Genomic DNA, 19928 nt, shown 5'->3' with positions numbered 1-19928 from the left:
CTAGGTGGGTCCCATCTGTAGGCATAGGCTAATTTCTCCGATGGTGGACCTCTGAGATCCATCAAAAGCTTTGACACTGATAGCCCCATCTTTGACCTCATGTAATCCCTTACCCAATGTCCTGAGAGTTATCAATGGACAAATGTTGAGGTTGGATCCCCCGTCGACCAAGATTATGGTGATGAAATGATCTTCGCATTGCACAGTGATATGCAATGCCTTGTTGTGACTAAGCCCTTCTGGTGGTAACTCATCCTCGTGGAAGGTGATCTTGTGGCTTTCCAACACCTGTCCCACCATATTCGCCGTTTGGCCTCCTGTTATGTTGCTGGGAACATAAGCTTCACTTAGTATCTTCATTAAGTGATTTTTATGTGTCTCAGAGCTTTGCAGAAGGGACAAGATAGAAATTTGTGCCGGTGTTTTGTTCAGTTGTTCAACAACTGAGTACTCCTTGGCCTGTATCTTTCTCCAAAGGTCATCGGGTCCAGTTTCGACAGGACGTCCAGAGGCTTGCTTGTTGGACTCGGCTAAATGTTCTGGGGTGTATACCCTGCTTGTTCTAGTCATGCCCTGTGCGGCGACCGCTTCTCCGGTATGTGTCTTCCCTTTCCTTCTAGCCTCAGTTGTGTAATCCCAAGGTATGGCTTTCGACTTGAATGGGGTCATGTCTGTCATGGAAACCGGAATGGACACCCTTGGAGGTAACACAACAACTTCAAACGGTGCGGGTGCCTTTGGAATCCCAAACTCAACCTCGATCAGTTTTGGCACCTTTGCAGGCAGTGCTTCAAACTCGAGTGGCACAAACACATTTACCACATCCTCCTTAGGAGGCTGAATCTGAACAACAATGGGATTGAGGGTAACCGCCGGCTTCTGAGGTTCATCGCCTTCAGCTATCAACCCGATTGACCCTTTGGGGTCCCACTCATCTTCAATCTCAATCATATGGATGCTCCTGCCCTTGTGGTCAGGCAGGGGGTTGTTGCAGACATTAGGAGCAGGCTCCTTTGCTATAATGATCTTGTTGTCAATCAGGTTCTGAATCTTGTCTTTCAACGAGCGACACTCATCAATGGTATGGACCTTCATCCAGGAATGGTATGCACAAGTCTTGTTTGGGTTGATCCATTGGGAAGGATTTTCTGGAGTTACGGCTGGAATAGGGGTAGCGTAACCGACTACTTTGAGTTTTTCATATAATTGGTCAATTGGCTTGGCTATGGCGGTATATTGTCTGGGAGGTTTACGGTCGAAGTTTAGTCTAGGTCGGGGAAAGTTTTGGCGGGTAGGAGGTGATGGGTAGTGAGAATGTTGGGAGTTGTATGCTTGGTATACGGGTGCGGGTTGAGAAAATCTGGGTGAAGTGGGTTGATACGTAGGTGGTGGAGATGATTGGTAAGCAGGTGGTGGAATTTTGTAAGTAGGTGATGATGCTTGGTAGTTTAGGGTAGGTTGATATGTGAGTGGAGCTGAGGGATAGGTTTGGTACTTCATAGGGGAATTGTTTGTTTGCGCAACCATCACGGAAATCACGTCCTTTTTCTTTGACGTGCCACCAGATTGTAAAGCCTTGTTGGTGGCCTGCAATGCTTCGAGATTAGTTACCATAAGGTTTTTGATGCCTTCTTCCATCCTATCTCCCAACTTGATGATGTTGGAGAACTTTTGGCCCTCTATTAGCATCAGCCTCTCGTAATATTGCGGATCCTGAGCACGGACGAAAAACCTATTCATTTGTTCTTCCTCCAAGGCCGGTTTGACCTTAGCAGCTTCTGACCTCCAACGAGTAGCATATTCGCGAAAGGTCTCTTTGGGCTTCTTCTTGAGATTCTGGATATAGAACACATCTGGTGCGTTCTTAGTGTTGAACATAAACCGGTCCATAAAGTCAGACACCATGTTCACCTAACTAGTCCATTTCTTTGCATCCTGGCTAATATACCATGATAAAGCATCACCCTTCAAACTCCTCATGAACAACTTCATGCGGATTTTCTCGTCCCTTCCGACTCCTACCAGCTTATCATAATACATTCTGAGATGGACCCTGGAATCACCTTTACCGTCGAACATTTGGAACTTGGGAGGTTTGTACCCCTCCAGGAGTTCGACATCTGGCTGAACACAAAGATCTTCATAGTTCAAACCTTCCACACCTTTGCTATCTTCGACACCCTGGACCCGGCTGGTTAACCTCTTGAGCTCAGCAGCTAAATTCTGAATGAGGGAGTCTTTGCTGTCTGATTCAGGTGTATCTGAGATAGGCTGGGCATAGTGGGGCACAGTGTCTACAAAAATGGGAGCGTTCTGGTTGTTTGTGGTGTTTTGGGGTTCAGGAATGAGCAGTGGAGTGTTGTTGCAGGTGTTACAGGCTTGGGTATGAGCAGGTTGTGCTGGTGGTGGTGTAGTATGGTTTTGGTTGTTGGCATCAGCAGCGGCAAGAATGATTGACAGATTTGCCAGGTTTCTAACCTGTCCCAATTCTTGTCGAAATCTCAGCAAAGTTTGCTCAAGATGAGCAGCATTTTCCTTAGTGGTTGAAGCGTTCTGAGAGGTTTTCTCGATTTCCTTTCTAGTACTGGTATCTCCCATTTTGCCTTTGTTCCTGTTTCCGGTAGGACGCGGAGGAGGAGGAGGTGGAGGGCCCTTGGATATTGTTGAGTATGCTGATGGTGCCAGAATGCACGAACTAACCTTTGGGGAGAGGATAAAAATAAAGAAAAACAAAAAGGGTAACAAGTTAGTGCGGGTGTTGAGAAGAAAATGTTGCAATATTTAAACACATTGTACAAGAATATAAACCACGTCCTAATTTGGGTGCCTCGTTGTGCCTGAGGTAGGCCTAGCGACAAATTAACTTGGAGAACTTATAATGCTAAATACCTCATTTTATTAATAAAAAATAAGACGAATCCCAAAACAACACTAAAATAGCGGGAAGTAAAAATGTCGCTAATGGCTATTGGCCTTATTACATTAAAAGCGAAAAGAAAGACTCCTAACTACTTGGTCCCAGAAGGACCTTCTTCAGGTTGAATGTTCTCGCTGATAAAGTCCTCCAGCTCGCGTAGATTTTCCAGTTAAAATGCTATCGCAAGACGTTCTCATTTGCCTTCCTCAACATTTTGACAGTCGATGACTCTTTTCCTCACTTTCCCTTCCAATTCCAACAAGTTGTACTCCAGGTATTCTATCTTCTCACTAGCCTTGGTGACTCTCTCCTTCCACTCGTTGATTTGGTTGCTCGATGGGAGGTTTCTCCATCAAGTCTGCAAGAGTGAAGGCATGTTTACCATACTGAAGTCAGGAACTTTGTCATTCATTTTCTACAAAACAAAAGGGTTAAGACCTCACCCCCACTGGACTCGACTATTTAATACCAATAATCAACATAAAAAGCATTTAGTTCTCCTAATAAATTCATAGAACATGTAGGTATCCGTTTGGGTTTCAGGGAAACCCAATAGACTTTGGACAAGCCTATCTTAATGAGTCATTATGCGGACAACATAACTGACTCGACTAGGTTTGACCATGATGCATGAACAGTTTCAAGGGAATATGGTTTCTACTTTTGAAGTGCTAGACAGGGTACCCTTGAACGGACAACTCAAGAGGGAAAGGCGCGGAGCCGTCGACTACACTGTTGATCGACTGGTTTTACCGCAAATATGCCTTTGCCACATTTAGGGGGTTTATAATATCGTAAGGGCACAACCACTCATTATAAGCATTGATATAAGATTTGTTTTGGCACAAGTGGAATATGATGTTGAGGAATGCAGTTATAACAATGAGACAAATTGCATGTATTTTCACGTTCATAAACTAAAGATTACAATAAATGCTCAGTAATTACAACAGAATTGAAATAATAAGGTAGTAAAAGAAGAAATTAAAAGGAAAGAAAACATGAAGAGCCAAGTTAGTATTTTGATGAAATAATTAAAGACAGAAGGTAAATGCAATTAAGGAAGCAATAAAGTCACAAAGCACGTAATGGTAAAAACCTTAAACGTATCCCCAGCAGAGTCGCCATGCTATCGACGCCCCCTTTTTCCCTCCTAAAAGAAGGCGAAATCGGGTTTACGACATTATGGGCAAAACATCTTTTATTCCCTTTTGAGGAATCGGTTTATGGAATTTGAAGAGTCGCCACCTAATGATTATAGTGCATTAGGACACTTTTAGAGAGAAGAAGAATATTTTTTGGAAGAAAACCAGAGTTCGGGTAAGGGCTTGAGATTATCTCGAGGGGAAGGTGTTAGACACCCCCCAAGATCCACTAGTGTGGTTCCCGGACGTACTTAGTTATGACTTTAAGAAGAATAGAAGTAACAGACAATGTTTGCATATAAGGAATACAAATAAGTTGAAAGTTTTGAAAGAAAAGAGAGAAAAAAGACATAAGTGGTTTTGGAAAGAAAAGATTGATTGAAGAAAACATTACTTCAAAGAATACATCACATCGTATAAATAAATAAAAAGATCCTAGGTTTAAATACAATATGGATCACCTTGGTGCAATACCCAACAATCATTCTCGCACGAGATATTAGCGCACCGGTCATCATATCCATATTCTACCCTTCCCACCCCGTTAACGTGTTAAAGCACGTTTAGTCTCGTTTACTTATTGCATGCTAATACCCGTCCCGACCTATCAGTCCTGGGGTATTAGGACTTCTAATCCTAAGAGGGAAGGAAGGGATGGGGCCTTTATGGAGTTTAAAGGATAAAATTCTAGTCTCGACATTCAAAAAAAATATCAAATAAAGGGATGAGTAAACAAGCAAATAGGGCTCAAATAAACCCCTTAAATCAGACAACACTTAGTTTAGCATGTCTTAGCATATATTGATTTGGTCTTAAGTTAAAATTTAAGCAGCGAGTAGACTGGTTCAACACATACATTTAGACAGAAGGTCTGCATTAGTCAACTCAGATACAATTGTAAGAGATTAAGGCATTCTAAACGAGTTATTCAGAAAGTACTAATTTCAGAAAAGAATGGCCTAATGCAGAAGAGTTAAAGAAGAAAAAGTCTGCAGCAGGTTCAGAAACGAATTTGAAATTAGTGGACCATTTTGAGTAAAACACAGGAGAGTTGTGAAAGAGTTTCAAAGATAGAATACTTTAAAAAGAACGAGTTGCAGGACTATTTTTGAAAGATAGTTTCAGGGACTGAGTAAAACATTTAGGCAGAAGATTTAAAAGAACTGTTTTAGAAGAAAGGTGAATATTTGAAAAAGTTTAAAAACATACAGATTTATAAGAGTTCTTGAAAATATGACATTAAAACGTTGAAGACCAGTTGTCATATCATCGCTACTAAAAACAAATCAGGCGAGTTTTAAGAAGAACCCCTATAGGCATGATATCTATATTTGATTTTTTTAGACCTGTTATTGAACTGATAAAGAGTGATTGTTTGATTACCCTATGGTTTGCCTAACGCAAATGCACTTCCTTTAGGCATGGTTTCTATATGCGACTGATTACATAACATTAAGTCCTATAGGCAGGGTTTCTAGGGATTTGCAAGATGATTAAGCGTTAAGCCTATAGACATGGTATCTAGGTAGCTGGATTGAACGTTAAACCTATAGGCATGGTATCTAGTGAGAAAAATTAAAGTCCTAAGGCATGATTTTTTTTACCCTTTTTGATGCAAGAAAGTAAAACCCCTCCCACACCCTTTTATTATGCTCCCCGAGTTTAATACAAATTATTACAAACCAGAAACAAAAAAGATAAAAATACATCAAATACCAACAGCTAGATTCGAGCAGCCTAATTCAATCTTAATGTCTAATAATATGTGATTAGCCAATTCCAAATCCAGATTTCCAAAGCCTTCTCTTTATCCAAGGTATTTCAAAGTTCCAAGGAATCTCAAGGATTCCCGGTATTGCTTACACCCAGGATACCATTAGAAGAATGGTGCAGTGTGGAAGTGCCCTCAGGCATCCAAGTTCAGAGGGAGCTCAAGGGTCCCAAGGCAAGGCTTGCAAGAGTGGGGCAGAACTTAATTGTTAAGAATGAGTGTAAGTGTGAAAAGGGGTTGGGGAAGTCATGATAGATTGGTGGTCATACCCAGCCATAAAGCAGGCTAGCACACCCCTGACCAACCTATTTGGTCAAACAAATAAGAGCAGACCTATTGAAGGTCAGACTATGGTCCGGACAGTAATTAGGACGCTGCCAGACCAAGGTCTTGGGCTCAAAGCACACATAAGGGAAAAGGGGAATGGGATTTGACAGAGGTTAGGACTCAAAGTGTCCGGTTCATATGCATGAACAACAACATGAAATGTTGTCATGCTTTCTGAACCATAGCTCACATATAAAGGGGTTGGAGGAGAGGGAGTTCAGGCAAAAGCAAGTTTGTAGAGAAAGCAGTACAGTAAACATTCAAAGAACTGAAGCATGATCATAAAAAGACTGAAAGGGTAAACACATAAGGAAGGGGGCAGTATAAACTAAAGAGACATACCAGTTGTAAAAGGTAAACAAAGAGGAGCAGAATACTTGTAGCCACAAACAAAGAAAGATTAACTCAGGACGTCAGCAGAACAAACTCGAATTTCTTTTGAGAGAACTTAGCAGTATTTGAGAAAGAGGAAGAGAAGTAGTGAGGATATGTGTGTTCGTTCGAACTTTTTTTTTGAAAGAGGAGAGGGGAAGGTATTTATAGTTAAAAATAAGTAGAGAGTAGGGGAAACCATAGTAATTATGGAACTATATATCAATTACAATCAATAAGCATAGATACTTCCTTTAATAAGGAGTTTAAACCCAAACGGTAATGGACAGCAATCAATTAAGGAAAGATAATCAAGTAAACATCTTGTATAAAGTAGGAAATCAGGGGTAAATACATGGGGGTTTAACTAAGAAAACAATCTTTAAAACACACGGTCAGCCCAAATAAGGCATAAAAATGGTAAATCAATTAGTACATAGTAAATCAAGGAATCAGGGATTCAAAACTACCAATGAACCAAGTCGGTAATAGGGGAATCGAAAGGCTAAAGAAAGTTTTCACATCAAACAAGGAAAGAATCAATCGGACTTACACAAGGAGGTCTGAAATCAGTCCAAAATTGACAGTCATTTCTAGAGGGACAACCAACATATATAAAGAGTGCACATCATTAGGCATGTGAGGTTAAATCATGGCAAAGAGAAATAGTAGTGATAATGAAACATAATAGTCGTATAGGGAGAAAAGAGAATCAAAAGCATGCTAAAAGAGTGATGCAAACGACCCTTCTGGGGAGTATAGCTTATTCCAAAGATTGAAAGAAAACCAAAATCTCATAGGGAACAGTAGTTAAAACAAGACGGACTTTGAATCTAGTCGAGCAACATCAAATAGACGAAGCAGTTTTCAGAAGCTTGAACAGGTCCAAAGGATTAAGGCTTTGAAATCAAACACATTTGGAGATGATAACCAAGCAGATCACATAGCAAATAACCTCAGGACTCAACTGAACCCCAAATATTAGGGATTTTGCCATCAATCGAGTGTAGAGGTGAAAGACAAGTAATCAAGCAAACATTATCATGAAAGAATTCAGAAACCTCAAAAGAAACTAAGATTCTTGACATGCCAATTCTAAAAAGACATAGAGACACAACAAAAGGGGAAACACACAAAACACAGTAAAAGTACAACATAATAAACACGGTAGGGAAACCACATAAAAAAACATGATAGAACACATTACGAAATCAGGAAAGCTTTGAAATAACTTAACGAAACCCTAAATCAAAAACGATAAAGGCTTTGAAAATAGGGTTTTGAAGAAAATCTCGAAAAAGTGCTCATAAGCTTAAAGAGAACATAGATCTACAACGGATCTAAAAATATCAGAAGAACCTCGAAGGATTAGGGTTTCAGAAGAAACCCAGAATAGCGAGAAAGGATTGGAAAATCACGATCTAAGCAGGAGATGTCAAATCCAAGATTGAACAGCCTTGGCTGGCCGGAGCAAGGTCGGAGACAAGCCAAGAACTCGAATCAAACAGGGTTTGGGCCAAGCTTCTTCAAGGTCTGGTCCGGAAACAAAGATAGTTGAGCACCTAAGAGCCTTAGGAGGTAGGTACAGGCCGTTAATAGCTTGGGAAGCCATAGATTCAGGCTACTTTAGGTGGTAATCGGAGGGAGGCTGCTAGGGTTTTGAGAGAGCTCGAGAGACGAGAGCATTTGAAGGCGGCAGATTGGGAAAATGAGAGAGGGTTAGGGGGTCATTGGAATTAATTAAGGTAAGGGGGAATCTGGGCCGTTGATCAAAATGATCAACAACTCAGATTAAAAGGAACATTGGCCGGTTTGGTTGATTGGGCGTTGGGTCGGGTTAATTGGGTAATTGGGTTGGGATGATTGGGCTTGATTTTGGGGTCAAATTGGGGTGCAAAACTGGCTATAATCGTAATAAAATTGGGCTCACATTAAATAGCCAATTTTCCCTATTTGATTTATAAAAATAGTAGTAACAATTTTAAAAGCAAATTAAAAGTACTGAGTAAATAACTATTATATAAATATTAATTTAAAAGTACTGGTGTTAGTTTTATAGGTATAAAACATTATAAATTACAAGATAGGATATAATTGAAACTTTATACAATTTGATTTTAAAAATGCCATATGAATTTGTAAAAATTACCTTAACTATATTTTGGTGTAAATATGAGAATGAAATAAGTTATTCATCAAAAATGATAATTTTTGGAATGATTTTGGATTTTTGTGGTATTAAAATAGGCAGTAAATTGGTTTAAAATCACAAAAATACCAAAACTCTTGGGTGTGCTTATATATGCACATATATGCTATTTTGAAAATATTTTGGGTATAAAATACATAGGAAAAAATTGGGTATCAACAAGGGGGACCACTGGTGTTGATCCCGAGGGGTCGGGGCTCGAAGCCTTCCAGGAATGCGGGTTGCCACTTGGAGAAATTGGAAACCTGAATGACTTTATTTCGAGCTTTCTGGTCTCGTCAGGGGAACTACGAGATGCCCACGGGATGATTGGCACCAGAATGGGGATTCCTTTCAAAAAGGGCGACTTTATTGCCAAGATATTTGATGGTGTTATTGATGGAGCTGATCTCGATATTCCTAGTGCCGTCAAAGCAGCAGAGAAGTTCATGCAGCAGGTGATATCCATTTCTTGTGCATTTCTTTCATCCTCAAGCATCATTTTTCGTCCTTCTAACTTTTCTGATATGCCGCAGTGTAAGGAGATGTATGATCATGCCATCTTACGGCTCCACGGGGAGCTTTCTTATCAGGAAAAGGAGTGTAAGAAAGTTACTTCGAAGTTGCATGATTCGGAGGCTTGCTCTGCCGGGGATATAAAGAGATGGGGAAACTTCGGACCGCTTTGGAAATGGCGCTCTAAGAGAAGGCCAATCTTGCTGCTCAGGGACTTTGCCTTGCTCATGCCCGACTTTTATCCCGTATTCACATATGTTATGTATTCATATATTCAGTCTTACCCCATTTTCATGTAGGTCGAGCAGAGTAGCTCACAGATTAATCAATTTAATGCGGAGATCTCCTGATTGAGAGAGCGAAATGAAATGGTGGCTAGGGAGTTGACGACATCCCAGGGTCTTCTCAAGGATGCTCGCTGGGAGATTGCTGCTTTGGACATGGCTAAGTCCGAGGTCGAACAAAATGTGATTACTTATCTGGATGACGCGACCACAACACATAGAGTAGCTCGTGACATATCCCTAGCAGCTGAGCAGAAACTAACCCGGGCTATTGAGCAAGCTAAGCCAGAGGCGAGAAGAGAGACCCTAGAGGAACTCAAGGCAAGAGGTATCGACTTGTCAACTGATCTTATGGAGGCCCGTGCAGCAGATAAAGAACTGGCACTTTTGATTGCCCCCGATAGGGGCGAAGATAATAGTGACGAGTAGTAGTCTCCGAGTAATAGTGAGGTATCACTTCCCGGAGTGAGGTTGATTGCAAAAAAAGTCTCGTAGGCTCATTGAATCCTTCTTGGGAAGTGCATGGGTGTTGCATCATTAAAAAACCCTTTCAGTAAAAACCCATTTGGGGATAAAATAACCGATCAAAGGAAAAGAGTGCAATGGATGCTTTGAATCCGTAGGGTCATCGAACTGGAGCGGCGTCCCAATTGCCTTGGTTGCTGGCCTGTGCAAGAGTTATTGTGAAGTAGAAGATAGAAAGAGGGAGGTATGATTATACCTTGGTGACGATGGTACTTTTGAGTTCTGGCGCTTGTTTGGCTGTTATAAGGTGGTCTTCTATTTGAATGTGTCTGGGGAGACCATCAAAAAATCGTGTGGACGACATGTTGGGGCTCGTCTGTTTGTTCCCTATGGCTATTTCTCTTTCTCGGGATTGGTTTTTAGCCCGGTTCCTCTCGGAGCTATCTGCAATCCTCGGTTCGGTGCCCGTGCGAGTTGTGAAACTCGCAGATCAAATTATAGTTCTTTTGGGAAGGATCAGAGTGTACTGTTCTGGGACATCTGGCGTCCCTGATTTTGCTAATGGCGAACACGATGTCTGACATATCGATGTTGAAGGTGTACTCCGATAGGCGGGGCACCCTTTTTGGCCCCGCGTACCCATCGAAGCCACCTCTGTTGAGGGGTCCCTGAGGGTTTTTTCCTAGGTATACCAATCAGTCATAACGGGGCGGATTGCGCTTTGGAGCATTTCTCCTATTATCGGGGTATGGCTGGTACCTCTCTTTATTTGATCTTGGGTCCTTCGCCAAGAGCCTGCTCGGGTATACTGCCCTAATCTTTTACTGCTATCGATTGTGGACGTCCGACCAGGTCACGGCCGGATACTCGATTAGGTTCTATTTCAGCTGTTTTGTAGCCACCGAGCATCATTCTTTCTAGCCTTTGGGGAAGGTTTGTACTGCCCCGTCGTCGGATACTGGCGGTAGCTCCATTTGTTCCGTCTGAAAGCGAGACACGAATTCTCGCAACATTTTGTTCTCCCTCTGATTATTCTTGAATACGTCGGACTGCTTGTTGCTACCTTGATGGCACCGGCATGCGCCCTTACGAAGGAGTCCGCTAGCATGGCGAATAAATATATGGAGTTGGGAGCTAGGTTGTGGTACCACATCATGGCCACATTTGAGAGCGTTTCTCTGAATTTCTTTAGTAGGACTAACTCAATATCATCGTTCTTTATGCCGTTGCCTTTCATCGCGCACGTATAGGCAGTGATGTGTTCGTTGGGATCCGAGAACCCGTTGTATTTTGGGAGTTCCAACATTCTGAACTTCTTTGGAATGGGTTTTAAATCCGCTTCCTCTGGGAATGGCTGTTGTACGAACTTCCTCGAATCTACACCTTTCAGGATCGGGGGTGCACCCAGGATTTGGTCAACTCTAAAGTTATAAGTTTCGACCTTCTTATCGTTGGCTGCTATCATTTTCTCACCTGACTCGATCCTTTTAGTGAGATCCTCCAGCATTTTCACGATGGCAGGATCGGTTACCGATCCATCGTTGCTTGACCTCTCCGGTACCCATTCGGCTAGGGGTTAGTTTCCGGTGCTACTATGATGGGAGTCTTAAAATGGCTTTATAACTGAGCGATAGCCAACTGCTGTGCCTGCAACATTTCAAAAATATCGTGAAGACTAACTTCTTGTGCTTCCTGAGTCAGAGTTTTTCGGGCTTCCAGTTGGTCGCCATGTTGTATGCTTCCACCGGTGTGTGAGGTTTCGTTGACTTATTGTGTGTCCTGTGAATCCGCATCCGCCAGAATCAAACCAGGCGCGTTATCAGGATTCTATGGTTGTGTTCCGGCAGGCGGAACAACCATGCCATTTTCCCCGTGGTTTTCAAGTTTGTCGTTCTCAACTCTGTTTACCGAGCCAAACATTTTGACCTGAAATCAAGAGATCTTGGACAAGAAAGAGTGTGAAATATAACTTGCATTTGTGCAATGAAACCAGCAAGAAAATAATCACTATTATTTTTAGCCCTACGGTGGGCGCCAAATTGTTTACCGTGAAAATGGTAACAATAATTAAATTTGTAAATGGGATTTTAAAACTACGTGATCTATTTTTATGCTAGTTGTTATAGAAGATGATGCTAATAGTATGAATTTTAATGAGTAGATACAAGCTAAAACGAGGCAGTAATAGAACCGAGATGCTTGCAGCCCAAGCCTCGGACAAGTCGATGAAGGACCTCGAGGTCGATATCTGGCTTGAGCTCGAGCTATCAGGGGTAGTCGGGAAGGGGATAATAGTTAAGGCATGATAAAACAGAGCTCTCTATAGCCTATATCAAGTAATAAATGAAGAACAAGTATGACACTAGTAACGCTAAGAGAAACCTCGAGCTAGTAGGGATGAGCAAGTCAGAGAGAAGAAAGAGAGAGATATATATTATTGATCTTATGGAGAATAGTTTGAGCAATAGCAACCCTTTACAAAGTGGCATGGATTCCCTTTATATAGGATAGGGAATACAATATAGTATAGAGTGCATTAAATATAAAGATACGGGGATGGGACGGCTAGGCACGATTCTAGACCCTGCTGATGCTGGCTGCTTGCATCAAGAATTCCCCACCCTCGGAACCTTTGTTGGGTTGCGGGCGAACATCGGGGGAGGGAGCTCGATAATAGTCCTACAGCCTCGAGATACTAATATGACCCCCCGAATGCATCTTAGTGGCGGGAAATAGACTCCTCCAATTTCACCATATACACTCTCATTTTGACTCTCAACAATTATAATGGACAATTGTGTGAAGTCATGTGTTGCTATTTATAGACTGTGGCCATGTGTGGCATTTATAGTATGTTTTCTGGCTGCATACATGTTGGTTTTAGTCTAGTGTAGAGAAGAAACTCCGGCGAAAAGAAATTCCCAAAGTATGTAAAAGTAGACATTCAGGGACGAATGTTTCTAAGGGGGAAGGATGTTACATCATGCATTTTTCGTACGTTAAAGTTTTGTCTTCAGTTAATTGAATAAACTCGGGGATAAGATTATCTTGAGGATAGCATATTTATGCTATTTATACCAAGCAATAAGTAAGCTCCATAAAGGAAAGGGTACATGAATTAAAGAAAATGAGTTTCGTTGAAGGTTGTCGAATTTGGATAAAATACGGTCCGAACTATAATACCAAATATTTATGGACTAGTACCATGCAAGGTATCATATGACCATGTTAGTATAATGTATAGATTGTATAAAAAATGAGTATAATTTTAAGTAATATTAGACAATTCTTAATTAAGCGAGTAATTGGTTAATTACCGGGTAATGTGACATTACCTAATTACCTGATAAGTGGATAAAGATTACATTCCGCCCCCCCCTCCCCCTACCCGCCCATCCCCATGTGGTAGTTAGCCACACCCTTATTAGGTGGCAAATAGTTACACATTCACTACATTTCCAAGACTTTCCATATCAAAGACATTTCAATTAAAAAGTGGGGGGAAAACGTTAGCATTTTGATAACTCTTCAAAATTCATTCTCAAAGACACTTCAATCAGATGCAAACTCATTCCTAATATTCTTAATACCAAGGCATTATAATTAGAAGAGAGAAATGTTAGCAGTTCTTCTTGTAACCAAACGATTCCAACAAGATTTAGCAACGTAAAATTTTGCGGTTATAAAGAAGTATGTTGCAACCTTTTCCAAGAACATCATAAGAATTTTCCCTACTCCGGGTATGTTAAGGCTAAGCCTTTCCTTCATTTTGTCATTATCTCGTCCTTAAACAAGTTTATAATGAGGCATAAAGAATGTATACAACTAAAATCGGAAAGTCCGATTTTATGATCGTTATGACATTCCACGGCTCGTCTTCAGAAGACCCGAGGCACAGCTCGAGGTTCGACCTCGAGGGTTCAAATGCCCAACCTCGGGGCAACGTGAATTGATGACTATCTTGGATAAGCGGGGAGATCCCAAGGCGCGTGCTCAAAGCTGACAACGCCTGCAAACATAGTATAAGTCTGTAACGTGACATTAAATAGTTTTACCGGTTGCCTATCTCTATAATAAATACGTGTGTACTATGTTGGGATTCCCCTTCTTATATAAAGGGGACCCTTATCATTTTTTGCACATATGCTATTCAATACAAGAACAAGAACATTCTTTGCTCTCTAACTAAAACACTTTCTATTGTCATTCCTTTGATTTATTACTTACATTTTTTGCGTTTCATTGATTGTTCTTCATTTATTAGTCATCATTGATCATAAAGAGCGATCATAAAGTCTCTTAGAACTGTTAGTCCTTCATCAGATATCCACAGCCTAACGTTTTAGCTCGACCTCGAGGCCCAATATAGGCTAGCTCGAGACCGTGATTCTCGGCTACTCGGTTTGCATAAGCTTTCTATCTTCAAGCACTTGCCTTACTTTCTAGTATCACGCCTAGCATCTATTTCCTAACAATTGGTACTAAAATAGATCATGTATTTTTAGAACCACAAAATCAAATCTAATTTTAATTACCATTTTCAAGGTAAACAGTTTGGCGCCCACCGTGGGACTAAAAATAATAGTGATTGTTTTAGTGTTGGTTTACTGAAAAATGCAAGTTATACTTCACACTTTTTCTTGTCCAAGAATCTTTGATTTCAAGTCAAAATGTCTAACTCAGTGAATTCACATGAAAGCAATTGTCCTGAGGACCATGGAAAGAATGGTGTAGCTATTTCAAGCACCGGTGTACCACTACGAAACATTGAAGATGCACTAGAGCCAATCCCTACGGGTATGGGCGCACACAATCCCCAACACGTCGATATAAGCTCCCACACTAGCGGGAGTGTATGTCAAGAAGACCAACAAGAAGCTTAGAGAACCCCAGCTCAGGCAGAGCGAGAGGTTAGCCTTCACGTCATTTTTGACATGTTGTAGGCATAACAACTAGCGATCACTCAACTGCAACGACACCAACAAACTCCAAACAAAGCAACACCGGAAACGACTCCTTGAGCAGAACAGGTACATCATAGATCGAGAAACAATGGATCAGCAGTCTACCGCGCTATTATGAAGCTGCTCGAGGACCTCACAAAGAGGATTGAGTAGGGCGAAAGGAAGATAGAAGCTAATGACAAAAATGTGGAGATCTACAATTCAAGGGTCGATCAGATCCCAGGCGCACCTCCGATTTTGTAGGGGGTAGATTCAAAGAAATTCGTGCAAAAGCCATTCCCATCAAGTTCTGCTCCAAAAGACCATCCCAAAAAAATTCAAAATGCCCGATCACCCGAAGTACAACGGAACCTCGGACCCCAACGAGCACATCACTGCTTATAATTGTGCTGTGAAGGGAAATGACTTGAAGGACGACGAGATTGAATCCGACCTGTTGAAAAAATTTAGAGAAACACTTTCAAAAGAGGCCATGATATGGTATCACAACATATCCCCGAATTCAATAGAATCATTTGCCATGTTAGCAGATTCTTTCATAAAGGCACCTGCCGGTGCCATCAAGGTTGCTACAAGGAAATCCGACAGCTTAAAAATCAAATAGAGAGAAAACGAGATGCTATAGGAGTTTGTATCTCGCTTTCAAATGGAGCGAATGGAATTACCACCAGTCTCCGATGATTGGGCAGTGCATACCTCTACCAAAGATTTGAACGAACGAAGTTCGATAGCTTCGAAGCCGCTGAAGCAGAACTTGGTTGAATTCCCGCCGTGATTTTGGTGGATGACCACAACCAGTATCAATCAAAGATTAGGGTCGAGGATGACCAACTAGGAGCCCCCTCAGGCTTAGTATATCCTAACAGGCTACTGGCAAAGGAGCCAAAACCGAATAAGGAAAGGTACCACCCATACCATGAAGATCAACGAAATGCCCCAAGGCATAGTATACCTCGAAAGGGCCGAAGGATGGACCGAGGTTAGAATCCTCAGGGACTCATGGCAGAGCCAGTTTCGACATGAATACAGGACCGGTGGAAGCGCCCCGATTGTTCGAGTATAACTTCAACGTTGATGTGTCGGACATCGTATTGGCCATAGGTAAAATCAAAGACACCAGGTGGCTAAGACCCATACTTTCAGATCCGTCGCAAAAGAACCCTAACCTGGTGTGCGAATTTCATGGCACACATGATCATAGGACCAAATACTACAGATAGCTCCAAGAAGAAGTAGCCTGACTAATCAACAAATGGCAACTCCGAGAGTTCCTCAGCGACCGAGCCAAAAATCAATTTCGGGAAAGAGAGACGAATAGAAAAAATGAAATAGAAGAGACACAACATGTCATCCACATGATCGTTGGAGGAATCGACATTCCACAGGAACCCATTGTCCAACGAACAAAAACATCCATCATTAGGGAAAAGCGGACTCAAGGTTACATACCAGAGGACGCTCTCACATTCAACGATGAGGACATTGAGACCATGTCTCATCCTCATAACGACGCATTGTAATTTCTTTTCTTGTGAATACATTTCAAATTAAATTGTACTTGTGGATCCAGGTAGCTTGGACAACATTCTCAAGTCGAGGGTGGTGGAGCAGCTTGGACTGCTCGACTGGATCGTACCCGCCTCTCAAGTCCTCAATGGATTCAACATGGCAAGAGAGACAACGAAAGGAGAAATCACTCTCCAAATCAACGTGGTGGGCACAACCCAAAACGCCAAGTTTTATGTCATCAAAGGAGACATGAGGCAAAATGCCTTACTCAGAAGGCCATGGATACACTGCATAAGAGCAGTACCATGAACCCTTTATCAAATGATGAAGTTTCCAACAAAGGACGGAATAAAAATGGTATACGGAGAGCAACATGCAACAAGAGAGATGTTCACGGTGCATGACGTAGCACTAGCATCGATCCCTTCAACATCAAAGGATCCAAAAGATATACAAACAACGAAGTAGCAATAACAAACTATACTCTTGGTTGTTCCCGAGTGAATGAGCAAAGGACCGTACTACGTCCCCAGAGCAAGCAGTTGAAGAATATCAAGGCTCGAAGCACCATAACTGCTAAGGTACAACCATCTCCATTTTCATTTATGCCTTAAACTAACCTATATTCAGGTGCCCGGTTGGAAAAATTGAAGAATATTCCAGCTTGAAGGCCTTGGGTATTAAAGCAAGCGTTGCACTCTTTTCCTTCGATCGTATTTTATCCCAAAAAGGGTTTTACTAGTAAGGTTTTTAATGAGGCAACATCTACATGCTACTTAAGGAGAACATAACGAATATTCAAGGCTCCTCTTCAATCAACCTCGAATACTAGGGGGCATCCCTCTGGGAGTTCACCTTCCCAGAGAAATCAAGATAATCAAAAGAGTGCCTCGATAGAAAAAATGATGTATCGGGCAAAACGGTCAAATGAACTGTGTCTGCGTAGAATAATCGAACCTTCGATGATGAAAACATGCATACTTGTACAAAGAGATCAAAGGAATATCTTTTTCGCGCTTCAAAGAAGTTTTCCATTTCTACAAGCAACGTCCCCACGGCCAGAAATTTCCCAAAAACTTGGGAACAAATATCAAAAAACCTGGATCCGTAAGACCTCCGAGCCGGAAACTTCGAGCTTACGAGCTTACAAAGAATCTGTAAGCAACGACTCCAGCTTACTTCGAGCTCGTAAGCCTTCAACAAGACTACATCAAGCTTACAAAGAATGGCTCCAAAGCCAAAAACTCTCGATGTCTCAGGGATTGTCATAGCAGTTATCAAAAACTCGAGGCCATATGATCCCAAGTGGGCAACCTCGAGCTCAAAAGCCCTCCATGTGGCGATGACAAAAAATGTAAGACCTCCATGAGGTATTATCAACAATGTAAGACCTCCATGAAGCATTATCAACAACGTAAGCCCTTCATGAGGCATCTTCAATGCTATAAGACCTCCGGGCATGCCCAATTCTGTAAGACCTCAAGCCAGACATGATTTATACTTGTACCAAGTAACCTATCTGTAAGACCTCAAGTAAAGCATGTTCAAAATTGTAAGACCTTGCAAAAGGCATAATCCCGATCTTAAAGTTAAGGCTATATATTCGAACTTGTAAGACCCCTAAAAAGGCTTACCCTCGATATAGACGCTGAGGCTACCTCACTCGGGGACTAAAAGGCTATGGCCAAACACAATGACTCTGGTCATAAGGCTCCGGACAAACTAATGCGACTCGGGGACGCCCAACCGTGGCCATAAAATCATAGGCCTTCAATTACTTCGAAATACTTCAAAAAGAACCGGTTAACCAGGCTACCCTTGGAATAAGCAAAAGAGCTTCGATAATATCATCTCCAAATAATGAAAAGGCTTCCAAACAATTCAGCAATCGAGCAAAACCTCCTGAGGTGCTCATCTATCGTCACATAATGGCTCATATTTGAGGTTCTTAAATTGAAAGGTCGTACCAACCCTACACGTAAGAGCCACTGTTGCCAGCTTACATTAAATGGTCGTACCAACCCAATGCATAAGATCCACTGTTGCCAGCTTAAATTAAAAGGTTGTACCGACTCACTACATAAGAGCCACTATCACCAGCTTAAATTAAAAGGTCATACCGACCCAATGCGTAAGAGCCACTTTCGCCAGCTTAAATCAAAAGGTCATACCGACCCAATGCGTAAGAGACATTGTCGCCTGCTTAGATTAGAGGTCGTACCGACCAAATTCACAAAAGCCTACGGGCCAGCCTAACAAGCCTCAGGGCCGATTTTTAAACCTAAGGGTTTTTACTCGAAGGCCATCTGGCCAATCATTGTCAAACGTCAAAACTCAAGACAAAGAAAGACATACACAAGTAAATGTAAATTCATGGAAGGATAAAAACGAAAGGTTTCTTTATATATATATATATATATATATATATGAAATAATGCAAGAGTAGATTTGCAATGCTCTTTGAGAGCCCTATACACAGAATCAGAAAAGAATACCCTATTCTACTTTCCCCTCTAATACTGCGGCCCCGTCGGTCTCTCCCTCATTATTTTGGCATCAAATACGAGAAACTTGGCATCCTATTCATCTGCCTTGGCCTTCTCAATATCTTTCAAGAGATCGAATCTCCTAGCATGGATTTCCTCGAGGGTTTCCCTCCGAGATTTGCTCCGGGCATACTCATTCCTTCTTCTCTCCCAATCGGAAGCCCCTCTCAACTTTTCTCGAGCACCAGCAACATCTTTAAAATAGATGGCCACTTTCTTATCAGCCATAGCTCGAATCTCTTTGGCTTCAGCCTAGGCATCCACAACCTCGACCTTTATCTTTAAAAGGGCAGGCTCGAGCCTTGCAATCCTGCTTGTCTGGAACAAGCTATTTTTATGAGCATTCCGGAGTTGCACCTTAAGGGCAGAATCCTTGGCCAAAGCATTCTTCTTGGCCACAATATGGGCATCTATTTGAGCTTTTAGCTCATTACACTCATACTTGGCCTAGCCAATCTCACCCCAAAGGTGTTCTAAGTCATCCGTCTTGCTCTTCAACTTAAGTATCAAAATATTAATCTCTGGGGACAGAAGAAGAAGCATCCATTCCCTCGGAGGAAAGGTTACCTGTTTCTCGAGGCGGCTTTCATAGTTCAGGCTTCGATTCGACTCGTACCGAAGGTGCCTCAACTCCTTTCCCCTTTTATCACAAAGAATCCTAAGGGATTTCTCCCCGTCCAAGGCTTTCCTCAACCTGGCTTCACTGCGGAGCAGCTCAGACTTGAACTTGTCAAAGGCTTATGAAAAAGAAGCTCAGTGAGAAAATGAAAATGTAAAACCAACAAAATCAATCAAAACTCACCATAGAACAGAGCCGTTGAGCCTCCTCAAAGGTTGATCATGAATCTACTGGCCTATTCTCATCGGCCCCACTCGAACTTCACTCGGTGGGGATATGATCGCTCAAGACCCCATTTGATTTAT

The 19928-nt window shown here is 41.8% G+C and overlaps 1 protein-coding gene across 1 annotated transcript; it reads right to left on the bottom strand.

Moving 5' to 3' along the window:
• Window positions 1-1905, bottom strand: LOC138872869 (uncharacterized). Its single transcript, XM_070151290.1, has one exon. It carries the CDS (start codon window positions 1903-1905, stop codon window positions 1-3), a length of 1905 nt encoding a protein of 634 aa, XP_070007391.1.
• Window positions 1906-19928: the final 18023 nt, after the last annotated feature.

The sequence above is a fragment of the Nicotiana sylvestris genome, chromosome 7, assembly GCF_000393655.2.
Source record: "Nicotiana sylvestris chromosome 7, ASM39365v2, whole genome shotgun sequence".
NCBI classification, from domain to species: domain Eukaryota; kingdom Viridiplantae; phylum Streptophyta; class Magnoliopsida; order Solanales; family Solanaceae; genus Nicotiana; species Nicotiana sylvestris.
Note: the sequence above shows the minus strand (reverse complement) of the source record. Positions and strands in the feature narration are given on the sequence as shown.

What these genes read in the sequence shown, in the direction of transcription:
- LOC138872869 (XM_070151290.1), bottom strand. Translation starts at nt 1,905, where the DNA reads ATGGTGTCTGACTTTATGGACCGGTTTATGTTCAACACTAAGAACGCA.